Source organism: Leucoraja erinacea, chromosome 27, assembly GCF_028641065.1.
Source record: "Leucoraja erinacea ecotype New England chromosome 27, Leri_hhj_1, whole genome shotgun sequence".
NCBI lineage: Eukaryota > Metazoa > Chordata > Chondrichthyes > Rajiformes > Rajidae > Leucoraja > Leucoraja erinaceus.
The window spans coordinates 13890500-13907290 of record NC_073403.1 but is presented as its reverse complement, the minus strand read 5'-3'; the positions used below and the strand labels follow the sequence as shown (position 1 = coordinate 13907290).

At 48.6% G+C, this 16791-nt stretch overlaps 1 protein-coding gene across 1 annotated transcript; it reads left to right on the top strand.

Annotated features, from left to right (window-relative positions):
• Positions 1-10603: 10603 nt before the first annotated feature.
• On the top strand, positions 10604-13317 carry LOC129710036 (C1q-related factor). Its single transcript, XM_055656720.1, has 2 exons — positions 10604-11318; positions 13119-13317. Exons 1-2 carry the CDS (start codon positions 10737-10739, stop codon positions 13296-13298), a joined length of 762 nt encoding a protein of 253 aa, XP_055512695.1. The 5' UTR covers positions 10604-10736; the 3' UTR covers positions 13299-13317.
• Positions 13318-16791: the final 3474 nt, after the last annotated feature.

Here is a 16791-nt window from a genome sequence, read left to right as displayed (position 1 = left end):
GCCCAATAGAAAAAAACTACTATGATTACCATCATTCGCAGACACGGATGATAAAATAATCAATATTATATGTTGGTTTTAAAAGTAAGGAAAAGATAAAATACCAATGATGGATGGTACCTAAATTTAAACCAAAAGTAGCTCGTAGGTTCAACACAGAACATAAAACGGAATATAAACAGGATTTAGAATAGTTATGAAATCAAGAAACAATTAAAAAGAGGGTTAGAGACTGCAAAACCATTCACCATGATATTGAAAACATATCAGATGTAGTCCCAATCTCATCGCAGTCCCCTTGCCAATCTTGTTCAAACCACCCCGAGTAGTACACAGCACTAGCAAATCTACCAGCCAGGATTTTGGTTCTCCTCCAATTCAGGTGCAACCCAAGCCTCGTGCACAAATTACCTCTGGCCCATAAAAGATCCTAACGGTCCAAAAATTGACATCCCTGTCCCACGAGTACATGGCATTACACGCAATCCATAGGCAACTACCCTGGAGACCCTGTATTTTAATCTTTTGTCCAAATCCCTGTATTCACTCCACAGGACCTCATCCCTTTTCCTACTTATGTCAATTGTGCCGATGCGCACAATGACGTCCAGCTGCTCACCTTCCCCTTGAGAATATTCTGCAGCTGTACAGAGACATCCTTGGACCCTGCCACCACAGATGCAACCCACCATCCTAGACGTTCACTTGCTGCCAAAGAATCCCCCCCGTCTTCCCCCCAAACTACTCATGAGTCTCCAATTATGCCCCCGTCCCACTTAGGAAACCTGAACGGAAACCTCTGGAGACTTTGCACCCCACCCAAGGTTTCGGTGCGGTTCCCAGAGGTTTTTGGCAGTCTCCCTACTTGCTTCCACTACCTGCAACCTCCGGCAACCTCCAGGAACTGCACGGAAACCTTGGGTGGGGCGCAAAGTCTCCAGAGGTTTCCGTTCAGGTTTCCTAAGTGGGACTGGGGCTACTCTCACAACACCTGACCATTTCCCCCCCCACTGTGCCTCAGAGCCAGGCTCAATGCCACAGACCTAATGGTTGCTTTCCTCCCATGACCCGTCATCTCCCAACAGTATCCCAAGGAGCACATCTGGTATTTAGGCAAATGTCCACAGGAGACGCTAGCACTTGCTCCCTTGCATGATGATGGTCACACATCTATCTTCTGCCCATACCTTAAGCATCACAGTGAAACCCCAATCCATGACCTCCTCAGTTCCCTAACACAGCCTGTAAGAAACTGCAGCTGGATGCACCTCACACGGGTATCATTCTCAGGGAGACACAAAATGCTGGAGTAACTCAGCGGGACAGTCAGCTATCTCTGATGTGACAGGAAGAGAAAGGGCAGCAAGTTTGTAATCCTCAGTTTCATTCACATTCCTAACCCTTCTATTCATTGGGATAACAATGCAGGATCCGACAGTATTGCCTCTTTAAATCCTGTTGTTTACAAAGGCCGATACCTTAACAGAGGGTTTGGGAGGGTACAGGGATGATGTTTACTCTGGCTGGTGCGTCCAGGACCAGCAGTGCAGGAAAGAACTGCAGATGCTTGTTTACATCGAAGGTAGACACAAAATGCTGGAGTAACTCAGCGGGGCAGGCAGCATCTCTGGAGAAAAGGAATGGGTGACATTTCGGGAGGAGACCCTTCTTCAGACTGATGTCAGGGGAGTGGGCGGGACAGAGATAGAATGTAGTCAAAGACAGTAAGACTGGTGTGAGAACTGGGAAGGGGGAGGGGATGGAGAGAGAGAGGGAAATCAAGGGTTATTTGAAGTTAGAGAAGTCAATGTTCATACCACTGGGGTGTAAGCTGCCCAAACGAAATATGAGGAGCTGTTCCTCCAATTTGTACTGGGCCTCACTTTGACAATGGAGGAGGCCGAGGACAGAAAGGTCAGATTGGGAATGGGAGTTAATGTGCTGAGCAACCTGGAGAACATGTAGGTTAAGGCAGACTGAGCGGAGGCGTTCAGCGAAACGATCGCCGAGCCTGCGCTTGGTCTCGCCGATATACAGGAGTTGTCAGAGATGGTCGAAGTGAATTTGAGTGCAGGATAGAAATTAGTTGCAAAGTTGATGAAGTCAGTGAAATCTGCATGGGTGCACCGATGCAGTCATCACTGTAATAGAGGTAGAGTTCAGGGATAGGGCCAGTATACACCTGGAACAGTGAGTGTGTGAAATACCCTACAATTAGGCTGGCATAGCTGGGACCCAAGCGAGTGGCCATAGCTATGGCTTGGGTTTGGAGGAAGTGTGTGGAGTCAAAGGAGAAGTTTTTAAGGGTAAGGACCAACTCTGCTCACAGAGGAGAGGGTCAGTAGATGGAAACTGGCTGGTTCTACAGTTGAGGAAGAAACGGAGGGCTGTAATACCTTCCTGGTGGGAAGGTATTAAAGATGGCAGCTGGAACATGCAACTGCCATCATTACTGCATTAGACTAAAGAACATTTACAAAATAAAAAGAAACACACACCATACCTTAACCCATCATCATCCTCCTCTCCAGCAAAGGCTCTAGGGCAAAGCCTTTCACCCACACAGCATCACATCACCACATAACCATCTGCAACTACCTTCCTTGTATACACTGACTAAGGAGCTGTCCCTCCAGCAAGCTAACTACTTTCAGCTTCTCCAATTGAAATTCACCTCAGCTCGTTAACCACAGGGTAGGTAATTGGCTGGCCTTTTTAAAGGTCCCTCCCTTCTCATCCTCATTTCAGCTTCACCAACTGAAATACATCTCAGCTCATTAACTGGTTCTTTAACATTAAAGGAGGAGGCTATTTACTGACATTATCATTTGGACATTTTGCTGTGATAGGATTGCTAGGATTTATTAAACAGTAGCGGGAAAAAGCCATTCGCCCCTTCCCATCTGCTCCACTTTTCAGTAAGTTCTTAGATAACCTTTTACTTCGTGGCCACTTTCCTGTACGAACCCCCATATTCCTGGTTCCCTGGATATCCATAAGTCTACCGGTCTCTACAGTCAATGTTCCCACTAATGGAGCCTCTAACGTCCACTTGGAGAGAGAATTCTGGAGATTTGCCTTCCTCAAAATGAAACAAAATCCTTTCTCAGCTCGGTGCCCTTATGTTGAGACTGTGACCCCCCTAGCTCTAGACACCACAGCAAGGGGAAATATATACCCATTCAAAGCATGTGAGGGTTTGGGGTATTTGGATAAGACTGTTCCTCCCTGGAGCCGCAAAGCCATCATTCTACAAACCCATGATACCTTTAGCCACAAGGGGCACATCTAACTCCCTCTTAAATATAGCCAATGAACTGGCCTCAGCTACCTTCTGTGGCAGAGAATTCCAGAATCCACCATTGCAGGAGACTGCACGGATTGTATAAACCTATTAGTTTTAATGAAAGGTCAATAACTAGAAACATTAACACAATCTCTCTAGCTCTATCCACAATTGCTGCCTCACCTGCTGAGCTGAGTATTTTCCAGAATTCTCTCTTTGCAATAAAACTAAAAGTTGTATTCAATCTATGTTTCTTGCAGTGAGTGTTTTTGCAGTGAATTCTGGAAATACTCACCAGATCAGGCAGCAATTGTGGAGATAAATTCTGGTGTGGAGATAAATTCTGGTCCAGACACTATTATAGGTGCACATTGATCTGTCTTGGTCCTCGATTTTAGGTACTGCTGACGCATCAAACCAACTCCGCCATTCAATTATGGCTGGTCTATCTATCCCTCTCAGACCCAAACCTCCTTTCTTCCCACAACCCCTAACACCCATACTAATCAAGAATCTGTCAATCTCTGCCTTAAAAATATCCATTGATGGCCTCCACAGCTGTCTGCGACTATGGATTCCATAAATTCACCACCCCTGACTAAAGAAATTCCTCCTCATCTTTCTAAAGGCACCTCCTTTTATTCTGAGGCTGAGGCCAGAGGCCTCAGAGACTCTCCCACGAATGGAAACATCCACTCTATCCCAGCTTTTCACTATTCGGTAAGTTTCACTGAAGGGGCCCCTCATTCTTCTAAACTCCAACGAGTACAGGCCCAGTGCTGCCAAATGCTCATCATATGTTAATCCAATCATTCCTGGGATCATTCTTGTAAACCTCCTCTGGACCCTCTCCAATGCCAGTACAGCCTTCCTCAGATATGTGGCCCAATATTGCTCACAATACTCCAAATGCGGGCTGACCAGTGCCTTATAAAGCCTCAGCGTTACATCCATTGTCAGCTTGTGAACAAATAACCACTTCCCACAGGGCCTGTGAAGCCGCAGACACCACAAATATAGGCTTCCTTTTGTCCATTGACCAGGTGCTAGGTGGGAAATCCAGCTCAGATCTTACCCCGCTGGATATAAACAATGTTTATAAAAATACGATTTTCTAAAGCATATTTATTTTCTTGCCAAAAATAAGTTGAAGTCTCATTTAACCCTTGTAATATGTTCAATGAACCTCAGTCCTTCGCCATCTCAAGCCTTATCACAACCGTAAAGGGAAACTGCCAGGGGCAGAAACTGGAGAGTTCAAGAGCTTCAGTGTTTGAGTAATGATACCAGCTTCATGTTGCCAATTTTCAGTTGCTTTTTGGAGCCATTTCTTAATCCACAGTGAAATCGAATATAATTAGATGAATCCCAAAACATTATAAAATCCAAAAGAAGAGGTTTGGTTCTGAGAGTCTAGAGTCTGAGAGTCTAGCTTTCATAGACATAGAAACATAGAAATTAGGTGCAGGAGTAGGCCATTCGGCCCTTCGAGCCTGCACCGCCATTCAATATGATCATGGCTGATCATCCAACTCAGTCCTTTCAACTTTCAACTTTCAATCATAGAGAGCCATCCGTTCCGAGATCATTAAAACAATTCCCTGAAATCAATTACTTAACCTCCAATCCGAGTCAAACTGATCCATTTCTGTACTCAGAGGTGAGCTACTTGACTTTAAACGTCTGATTGCTCAAAATGAAAAAAATCTACAAACAAATGCAACATTGTGTAGGAAGGAACTTCAGATGCTGGTTTATACCAAACGTAGACACAAGATGCTGGAGTACCTCAGTGCATCAGGCAGTATCTCTGTAGAAAAAGAATGGAAGTGATAGACAAAATAGAAGAAGTGTTTCGATCCAAAACGTCACCTATTAGTTTTCTCCGCAACTGCAGTGTTATGGCGGTTTGAGGTCAATCATCTCAGCCACAAGGCATCATTCCTCAGCGGAGTGTCCTAGGTCCAACTATCTTCACCTGGCTTATCAATGAGCTTTCTTCAATCATAAGGTCAGATGTAGGTATGATCGCTGATGATTGGGCAATGGTTGGCACCATTTATAGCTACTCTGATAAGAAAGCAGTCCACAGCAAGACCTGAATAATATCCAAGCCTGGGTTGATGGATGGCAAGTGACAGTCCTACCACACATGCCAGATATTGATGATATTCAATGAGAGAAAATCCTGCTACCATCCCCTGACATTCAATGACATTACCATGACTGAATCCACCACGATTATATTCCATCACTGAATCCTCCACTATCAATGGGGTTACCATTGACCAGAAACTGAACATGGAGTAGCCATCTGCACAATGTGGCTACAAGAGCAGATCACACACTAGGAATCCAGTGGCAAGTAATTCTCCTTCTATCTCTCAAAAGTCTGTTCACCATCCACAATTCTCAAGTCAGGGGAGTGATTGAATACTCACCACTTGCCTGGATGAATATGGCTTTACCAACATTCCAGATGGTTGCCACCCTACAGGACATAGCAACCCACATGATAAGCACCCCATCCACAACTATTCACTCACTCCACCACCGATGCACAGTGGCAGCACTGTACCATCTGCAGGATGCACTGCAGCAACTCACCAAGACTCTTTCGCCAGCACCTTCCAAGCCCGCGAGCACTACCAGCTACATGGACCAGTGGAGCAAAGACATGGTGGCACCATCGCCTGGATGGTGCCCTCCAGCCACACGCCATCCTGACTTGGAAATACATTGCTGTTCCTTCACCATCACTGGGTCAAAATCCCCAACATCTCACACCAACAGCATTGTGGACACATCCACACCTCAAGGGCTGCAATTGTTCAAGAAGACAACTCATCTTCACCTTCTCAAGGGCAGCTCGGGATGAGCAATTAATTAAATGATGAATTAACCTGGGAAGCTCACATCCATTCACAAAATATGTATATTAAAAACAACAATGTTAATTTGAAAATCATGTTTCTGCCTCTGAACTCCGGTCCACAGGGGCAATAAGATCAAATTGTTAAAGTAATATATAAGAGACAGAGTGCAAACATTGACATGTTCACTATTGAAATCCCTACCAGGATCATGGGTCTAAAGTTACAAAACAACATCCAAATACAGATTAATACAGGCATAACACATAGAGAGATGGAAACAGGCCCTTAGTCCCACAAAATCCACAGACCATCAACCATCAATTTACACTAATCCTACACTAATCTAATCCAACTTTATTATCTCCATAATATTATCAACTCCCCTTCAGATTCTACACTCATCTACACACGAGTCAAATAACAGCGGACAATTCACATATCAACCCGCGTATCTTTGGGATGTGGAAAAAAACTGGAGCACTCAGAGGAAATCCATGTTGTCACTGAGAGAATGTGCACACTCCACACAGATAGCATCTGCGGTCAGGATTGAACCCGGGTCTCTGGCACTGTGGGACAGCGGCTCTATAAACTGAGCCACTGTGCGCCTCTTTGCATTTTTTGCAATGACTTGTCAACCCTACAATTTGGACCCAAGAATAAAGGAGTTGGGATATGAAAAATAAATTAAAGAAACATTAGGAGATGGGTGAGGAGAATATGAATACATTAGGCCTGTAGGGCCAGAGGAGATGAAATTAATATAAAGCAATGGCATTTGCCATCTCGTTGATCTTTGATACCAAGTCATTTTCTGGTACCGTTCTTTAAGCTATTCTTCACATGAACCTAGACAGCATGTTGGCAGACTTTTTAAACATGGTTGGGGTTGAAAGCGTTACATCAAATGTCAATGCCTTTAGCGGAGAAAGGGAGCCAATTGGAAAGACAAAATAATATGAACAAATTGCACAAACAGCCTCCTTGATTCGTCCAACTCAAGGGCAACTCCAGGTTTCAAGAAACGATTATTGTCCAAAGTGCTGAAAGCCAGCAACATCTGCATGCGGATACCCTAGGAATATCCAGGCACCAATAAATCAAACAAGTGCCACGCAGAGGAGGAATGGGATGGGAGAGCTGTGAGAGCTGGGATGGGAAGCGTGGAAACAATAAGGAATTCAGATCATGAATGGTTTGATTGTGTATAGTCAAACTGCCAGGGAATTCATCACATCTCATTCCAAACAACCTCTTGTGTTCAGACATCAAACTGTATTAATATTCTGTGTGTTGATGCTGTTTAATCCCCATCACATCTGCCTGTGGTCACTTCAGAGCAATAAATAATATGAAAATCAATGAGAGAGGGATGGGCCAGAAGATGTTGATAAATGGATGAAAGGATTGACCTTGTGCCGAGCTGAGATGGGCTCAAGAGACCAGACCCGCAGAAACAGAGTGAGCAAGACAGAAGAAAAAGAGGAGACACTTGATGGCTGGAAGTGACAGTGATAAATGATTAGAGAGCTTCATACAAACACTTACTGCTCAAGTGAAACAGGACAAAATTCCTTGCTAATTTAAACGCGGTTTCAAGCAAATTCCATACAGTGGGATGGGACATGGGGATAAGGCAGGAATGGGGTACTGATTGGGGATGATCAGCCATGATTACATTGGCTGGCTCGAAGGGCCGAATGGCCTACTCCTGCACCTATTCACTACTGCCTATTGTCTATTGACATACCTGTTCTTCCTAAAGCCCAAATTACATTGTTAATGTTATAAAATTGCGGATATAATACTCAGGGTGCTGTTGCAAGGGTCTTTCTAGGTGGAAACTGGCTGTGTTTGACCCACATTGTACCAGTGACTATAGTCAAAAAATACTGCATTGATTATGAAGTGCACTAGGAGGCTGGGGAAGGTGCTTAGGGTTTTACTCTGAACCCTCCAGTGTAGCCACAATTCCTTCATTCCTTCACTGACTCTGACAACCATCTGACTGTAGCTCTGGAATCTCCTCCATAAACGCCCCGATCACATGCTCTTCCTTTACAAACCCCTTAAAGCATTTGCTTTGATCAAGCATTTGATTGCTTGTCCCTATTTCTCATTTCAGCACATAATGTTTAATTTTATTTTATTCATTCTTACATTCTCTGACCACCATATTCTTTTAATATTATCTTTATCATTGGTAATTTACCAATACACAAGAATTTTATACAAACACTTTTATTATTCGTTTAAGCTGGGTATAATATTTGGAATAGTTAATTACTCCTCTAAAATGTGCATTAGAAGTGAGAAACATGGAGGTGCTTTCAGAGAGATATCTCTATTCTACCTTTCCCCTGACTCTCAGTCTGAAGCAGCTGTTGGAGTCCACTCCCCCCATCCCATCCGTGTTTGTACCTGAGGTCTTGACCTGAAACTGAAATTGTAATCTGAAATCTTGACCTGAAATTGATAGGGGACGATTAACCATGATCACAATGAATGGCGGTGCTGGCTCCAAGGGCCAGATGGCCTCCTCCTGCACCTATTTTCTGTGTTTCTATGTTTCTATGAAACGTCACCCATTCCTTCTCCCCAGGGATGCTGCCTGACCTGTTGAGTTACTCCAACATTTTGTGTCTATCTACGATATTTTCAGAGTGCAGCTGTTGGAGTCCACTCCTCCCATCCCATCCGTGTGTGTACCTGAGGTAAAGCAACTCTTAAATCATTTGAACCTCAGTGCATTGAGCACGAGAGTTGGACTTCATGCTGCAACTGTACAAAGCAAGGGCAAGATCATATGTGGAGTACTGTTGTGGGAAGGATGTCTTTAAACTGGAAAGGGTCAGAAGAAATGTATGAGTATGTTACCAGGTCTGCAGTGTTTCGTATATAAAGTGAGGCTGGACAGGCTGTCTTTTTTTTCTCTGGGGTGACTAAGGGGTAACTTTCTAGAGGTTTATAAAATCATGGAGGGCATAGATAAGGTGAATAGTCACAGTCTCTCCCCAAGGGTAGCAAAGTCTAAAACTAGAGGCATAGGCTTAAGGTAAGTGGAAAAATGTAAAAGGGACTTTTCCACACAGAGGGTGGCGTGTGTACTGAACAAGTTGCCAGAGAAGGTAGTGGAGATGGATACAATTGTAACATTTAAAAGACACTTGGATAGGTACATGGATAGGAAAGGTTTAGAGAGATACGGTACAGGCATGGACAAGAGGGACTAGCAGGTTAGGGAATTTGTTCGGCATGGTCGAGTTGGGCTGAAGGGCCTGTTTCCATGATGTAGGGAGCTCTGACTCCATGACTCTTGTTTCAACACGGGCGAGTTAAACATTGGTTCTGGATTCAATCATCTGGAGCTGCTAGCATTGGGAATTAAGTGAAAATTACTGCCCTTCAGCCCATCTTTACTAAGGAATTGTAGAATCTTACAGTGCAGTGGCTATGAACAGACTTTGCAGAAGATGTTCCGTGGGTAGTACTGCCCTGCTCTTCCAAATCATAATGCCCCTTCGAGGGAATGGTCCCTTCCACACTCCGAGTGCAGGAACAGATTACAAAAAGCAACTGGAGACATTAATACCTGTGTATGAAGGAATTGCAGGTGATAGACACAAAGTGCTGGAGTAACTCAGCGGGTCAGGGCAGCATCTCTGGAGAGAAGGAATAGGTAACGTTTCCGGTCGATCTGGAACAAAATAAGCCATTCGTCCCATCGTGTCTGTGCTGGCCCGAGGTCCCTCCAGTCAAATCTACCTTCCAGAATTGGTTCAGACTGGAGTCTGACTAAAGAAGGGTCTCGACCCGAAACGTCAACTATTCCTTTTCTCCAGAGACGCTGCCTGACCCGTTGGGTTACTCCAGCGATTTGTGTCTATCTTCGGTGATAATAAAACCTGAATGCGTTTGGAAATTCTCAACGGGTCAGGCAGCATCTGCGGAGACTGTGACAGAGTCCACGTTTCAAGTTTGATCAGAATATAATTGGGACGCCCAATTCTGATGAAGGGTCTTTGAGCTGAGACGTGAACCCTGGTTCTGCCTCCACAGACGCTGTCTGCCTGGTCCCCTGTGTGGTTTCTGCGCCCTCTGTCTCTCAGTGTTGGGTCTGGACTATCCGCGAGTGCCCGTGTCTGTCACAGTCAGTGTGAGGAGCTTTAGCAAAGAGCGCAGCGCACAAAGAGCTTCAGTTGCTCCACACACATCACCGGTGGCTGCAGAGCGGGGCGGACACGGGGCTGTTTCTCAGGCCGGGGAGCCAGTGCCTGGGTCGGACAGTGCAGCAGCCGGCAGCCCTGGGCTCTGGACACCCACCATTCAGCCAGCGTTCATTTGCAATCGCGGCCAGCCCGGGGCACTGGAGGCTCTGCTGTATATAAGGGAGACCGAGCGTCATTTCCACTCACAGCCCCGCTGCCTTCCCAGACTTTCCTCATTACTTCTCTCTCCGTCCCGGCGCCACCCACACCAGCAAGATTTCGCCCGCCAGGAGACCGGGCGAGAGGTCCCAATCCTCCCTGCGCCTCGGCCGCAAGTCGCTGGTGGCGGCGGGGGTCGGGGTGGCGATGGTGCTGATCTTGGTCATCGTTATCCCGGTGCTGGTCAGCTGGCTGGGCACGGCCGCCCACTACCAGATGCTGGGCACCTGCCGCATGGTGTGCGAGCCTTACCAGGTCACCAGCCCCAGCGCCAGCCCCGCGTTGGAGGCGCTGAGCGAGCAGCACCTGGCGCCGCCTTCCACTCTGCTCCAGGGAGCTCCGGGAAAAGCGGGCCGGCCCGGTAAACCGGGGGCGCCGGGGCCGCCAGGAGAGCCGGGACCACCGGGCCCGAGGGGTCCGGCGGGGGAGAAGGGGGAGTCGGGCAGGCCGGGGCTGCCGGGCGCTCCCGGGGCCGGGCCGGGTGCCATTAGCGCCGCCACCTACAGCACCGTGCCCCGGGTGGCTTTCTACGCCGGCCTGAAGAACCCACACGAGGGCTACGAGATCCTCAAGTTCGACGACGTGGTGACCAACTTGGGCAACCACTTCGACGGCTCCAGCGGCAAGTTCACTTGCTCCATCCCCGGCACATACTTCTTCACTTACCACGTCCTGATGCGGGGCGGAGACGGCACCAGCATGTGGGCAGATCTCTGCAAGAACGGACAGGTGAGCGGACACCGGGGAGGAAGCGCCTGTGGGTGTCCGGGGGGGAGAGACGGAGGGAGAGAGTGTGTGAGGGTCGGGTGGAGAAGGGGGAATGGCAGGGAATTGGGAAACGTGACTGGGAATGGATGAAGGGGAGCCTAGGGGGAGGGAGGGGACAGGGACAGAGAAGAAGAGGCGATGGAGAGGAGGGGAGAGAAAGGGGAGAAGGGAGAGAAAGGAGAGGAAAGGGGAGATGGAAGGACAGAGGGAATGGGAGGGGGCAGAGGGAAGGGTGGGAGGGGACGGGAAGCGCCAGGGACGGGAGAGGAGGGAGAGGGAGAGGAGAGGTGTTTAAGAAGGAACTGCAGATGCTAGAAAATCGAAGGCACACAAAAATGCTGGAGAAACTCAGCGGCAGCATGGAGCGAAGGAAATAGACGACGTTTCGAGCCGAGAGGGGTTGGGGGGGGGGCGGGATAGGAGGGAGACTGAGGAGAGAGTGGGGCTAGTGAGAGGGTGAGATGGAGAGGGCACGGGGGGCGGGATGGGGAAAGCAGCCCCGCTCAGTGTGTGTCCCCCTAACCTGCTTTGCCGTCTGCCCTCCGTCCCTTAACTTTCGTCAGTCTCTCTGTCTCCCAACCTCCCCCACCTCCTTCCTCCGCCGCTGAAGGCTCTGCCCGAGTGCCGACGGGTCAGCGAGGCCGCGGAGAGCAGCCCGGCCCCGCGGCTGTGGAGCGGCCCCGATGCGGGGCTTATGCCTCCCTCCTGCCACCTCCCAGTCACCCCCTCCCGTCCCGTCCGCTCCTCTCCCTCCGCACCAGCTCGAACCAGGCTCCGAGATCCCTCACCAAGCCGCCGCCGCCGCCAGACTCACTCCCATTACTTGATGTTTAAGAAGGAACTGCAGATGCTGGAAAATCGAAGGTACACAAAAATGCAGGAGAAACTCAGCGGGTGCAACAGCATCTATGGAGCGAAGGAAATAGGCAACGTTTCGGGACGAAACGTTGCCTATTTCCTTCGCTCCATAGATGCAGATTCAAACATTTGGTGCAGATTCAAACATTTGCAAGTTTATTAATTGCCCATCTGACTTTCATCGTTCTTCCTTGCGCGACACAATATTCCAGCATTTTCTGCTTTCTGCCTTTCCTGTCTCCTGCACAGACTCTGTTCAATGCCATGTACTCTTTCTTCTCCGTTTCCTCGTGTCCCCCCTCCTTGAGTCTTACAGAGTGGAAACAGGCCCTTCGACCTAACTTGCCCACGCCGACCCACATGCCCCATCTACCCTAGTCCCACCTGCCTGCGTTTGGCCCATATTCTTCTAAACGTAATCCTATCCATGTACCTGTCCAAATGTTTGTTAAATGTTGTGATATTATTCACTACCTCAACTACCTCCTCTGACAGCTCGTTCCATACACCTGTCACCAAGCTTGGTGTAAAAAAAGTTGCCGCTCAGGTTCCTATTAAATCTTTCGCCTCTCACCTCAAACCTATGGCTTCTCGCCTCTCTATTTCTAGTCTGAAGAACGGCCTCGACCCGAAACATCGCCCATTCCTTCTTTCCAGAGATTCTGCCTGTCCCGCTGAGTTCCTGCGTAAACCAACATCTGCAATTCCTTCCTACACTTTCTCTGGCTCTCTCTCTCCGCAACCTTGCCTCTCTGAGCTTTTTCTCGCAGTCTCTCCCCCCCCCCCCCCCCCCCTCCTCACGCCCCCCTCCTGTGGCCGGACTGGTTGGGTCTCGCCCCCCCCCCCTCTCTCCCCACCACCTGCCCGGCCTGTCCCCCCTGGTCTAACGCTGCTTCTCGCCAGGTGCGTTCGAGCGCCATCGCCCAGGACGCCGACCAGAACTACGACTACGCTAGCAACAGTGTCATCCTGCACCTGGACGCGGGCGATGAAGTCTACATCAAGCTGGACGGCGGCAAAGCGCACGGGGGCAACAACAACAAGTACAGCACCTTCACGGGATTTATCATTTACACAGATTGAGGCGGCAGCTCCGGCAACAGGATCCGCTCGCCTTCAAGCTCCGGCGAGGGAGCTACCTCTGGGACGGAGCAGCGATCCCCAGTCACCGCTGGAAAGGCGAGCGCTTTTCGCAACTCGCTGACTCTCATAGTTCTCTTAAAGGATATTTATCTGCAACATTGATCAGTGTTTGAGGCACGGGGACAGCAAGCGTTGCTGCGCCCGGATGTTTTCCTGGGGTTTTCTGGCGGTGGCGTTTGATTTGGATCATTCTCAGCTCGGCAGCCGACAGCAGAAGCAGAGCGGGGAGAGCAACACTTGTCTCTTTGTGAATAGATTCCAAACTATCAGCAGCCTCTGGGAGCTCCAGACCGGACAGACCTGGCTCCTCGCCCGAGATGGACAGAAGCCCCTTGGCTAAAACAGGAGCCACCTGCCAGTGGATCAGACAGGGAACCCGCGCCTCTTGCCTGCTGTAATGTGACGTGTTTTCATATAAACGTTCAGATATTCCGTTGCTGGGGGGAAAGGGTGGGTGGAAGGAAAGACAACCGTATCTCCCCCCCCCCCCCCCCCCCTCCCCCCCCCCCCCCACTCCAAACTCCCCCCCCCAAATCCATTCATCCCGTTTGTAAACTGTACCGATCGGAATTAATTTCCCAAGGGGGAGGGGTGGTGGCTCCCGGGGATGGGGGGGGGGGGGGGGGGGGGTTAGGAATTATTGACCCAATCCAACATCCAGCAAACGAACACAAGGGAAGCCGCATGTCCGACTCTCACATATTTAGTTCAGGCACCAATTAGTATCTGTCCCTGTCCTATCCATGTTCTCCGGAGATACTGCCTGAACCGCTGAGTTACCCCAGCACATTCTGTCCCTTTGTGTAAACCAGCATCTGCAGGTCCTTGTCTCTGCCGATTAGTAGTTATTGTGGAGGAAGGAACTGCAGATGTTGGTTTAAACCGAACATAGACACAAAAAGCTGTGTGACCAGCTGAGCTCCTTGTGTCTATCTTTGGTATTTTTGCGTGGCCCTGGGCAAATAAAGTAATCAGAAGCTCCGAGATTTCACCCCCAAAGGATGGATGACGTTTCGGTCGGAACCCTTCTCCAGACTGGTTTCTCGATTCTTGCCGTCTGAAGAAGGATTCCGCCTAGAAATGTCACCCGTCCTTTTTCTCCAGACATGCTGCCTGACCCGCCGAGTTACTCCGGCAATGTATGTCTATCGTCATTTTATATTGTATCTGGACCACAAACTGGTGGCAATTTTGAGATGAGTGGTGTCAGGGGTGGGTGGGTTATGTGGAAACATAGAAACATAGAAATTAGGTGCAGAAGTAGGCCATTCGGCCCTTCGAGCCTGCACCGCCATTCAATATGATCATGGCTGATCATCCAACTCAGTATCCCGTACCTGCCTTCTCTCCATACTCTCTGATCCCCTTGGCCACAAGGGCCACATCTAACTCCCTCTTAAATATAGCCAATGAACTGGCCTCAACTACCCTCTGTGGCAGAGAGTTCCAGAGATTCACCACTCTCTGTGTGAAAAAAGTTCTCCTCATCTCGGTTCTAAAGGATTTCCCCCTTATCCTTAAGCTGTGACCCCTTGTCCTGGAAAAGGCACTTGTCTCTTTGTGAATAGATTCCAAACTATCAGCAGCCTTGTCCTGTGGAGAAGGCAGGAGAATGGGGTTAGGAGGGAGAGATGGATCAGCCATGATGAATGGCGGAGTAGACTTGATGGACCGAATGGCCTAATTCTTCCCCTATCACTTATGACCGTATGAGTCTCAGTACTCTACCCTGAGTTGCCATCTCTTGTACTGGTGCACTGGGGACAAATCCCATTCTCCCTCTGTACCTTTGCCTCTCCAGAAATGGAAAACTCTGTGTTTTCCAGGACCTTGCGTTGGACCTCCATAACTGTAAGGGCCGGCGCTTTGGAGAGAGGTTGTTAAATAATGTTTAAGAAAGAACTGCAGATGCTGGAAACATCGAAGGTAGACGCTGACCAGAACTACGACTACGCCAGCAACTGTGTTGGAGAAACTCAGCGGGTGAGGCAGCATCTATGGAGCGAAGGAATAGGTGACGTTTCGGGTCGAGACCCTTCTTCAGACTGATAAATAATGCTCGCTTTGCAAATAAAATAAAAGACACAAAGTGTTGGAGTAACTCGGCGGGTCAGGCTGCGCCTCTGGGGAAATGGATAGGTGACGTTTCAGTCTTTTCAGACTGAAGAAGAGTCCCGACTCGAAGCATCACCTATCCACAGCTGCTGCCTGACCCGCCGAGTTACTCCAGCACTTTGTGTCCTTTTTTTTTTTGGTAAACCAGCATTTGCTGTTCTTGTTTCTACGTCTCGCTTTGTAAATATTGCGCCCAAAGCTAAGTCTCTCTGCTTCAACTCACGTTGTTCATAATCACCAAGACCTCAGGCTGTGGACGAGTGTGTGTGATCAGTGCGCTGAAGCTCAGCGACTGAGGTTGGACGCAGATGAAGGGAGTTTAGATTAGTAGTTGGGGCGGTTGTTGGATGTGCGGTAGGTACACTGTTGCAGCGAGAATGATTACCCGCGATCAACCTGCCATGCATGGACCCAGCCTGCCGCAGCTTGCGCCCGCCGCAGTGCCAGCGGCGTCTGCCTTGCTGCCCCGGAGCGCTGATCCTCACCATGCAATCTGCTTCCAGTATTAGAGTTCCTTACAACCAGTGTGGAGAGGCAGAACTAATAAGAATGAACATGGATAGAACGGGGTCTCACTCTCAATTATGGTAGATAAGGAGACATAAAAACCCCTGCAAATATTGGATCTGGAGCAAAAATGAAGCGGCAAGTAAAATTGAATTTAGCGGGTCATGCTGCACCTGTGGAAGGAATGGGCAGATGGGGTTTCAGACCTAGACCCTTCATCTGTACTTTGATGGGTAGATCTCCAATTCCCACCACTCTTTCAGTCTAGACAGAGGAAGACTCCCGACCCGGCCCAATCACTCCACCTATGCTGCCTGACCCGCTGAGTTTCTCCAGCCGTGTGTTTTTTTTGTAGGAGATGAGAGACCCGAGAATTGAGCCCCAAAGTCCAACGGTCGGAAGTGGAAGCGGGAAGCAGGAACATCAATTGAAAGATTGGCGTTAATTTTCTCTCTAGCTGCTGCTCGGTTAAATGAAATTTGTAAACTGGAGACGTTGAGAATCGAAAAGAAAAACAGAAAATGCAGGGAAAAATCGGTTGATCAGGCAGCAACCGTGGAAAAGGGATAATGTTGTCGATCGCCAAAAGACTGGGCGATTCGTGCATTCTCCGTGTTCGCTACTTGGCTGCAGTTAATTTGTAGCTCTCGACTGTCGGTGTAGTTGTCCGCTCCTAACTAATTGCGGACAAAGACCTGCTCTTTCTGACCTGATTGCTCACCTTGCTGGTTCTCTGACACGCAAAAGCCTTCATCCTTCGAACCAGAAACTTTCCCAACTGTCCAGGGCCTGTTTAGTGTGGGAATTACAG

Bases quoted from the DNA above. Each gene is read 5' to 3' on its own strand.
- LOC129710036 (XM_055656720.1), top strand. From the start codon at position 10,737: ATGGTGCTGATCTTGGTCATCGTTATCCCGGTGCTGGTCAGCTGGCTG. The intron at 11,319-13,118 runs GTGAGCGGACAC...GCTTCTCGCCAG, and splicing joins ATCTCTGCAAGAACGGACAG to GTGCGTTCGAGCGCCATCGC.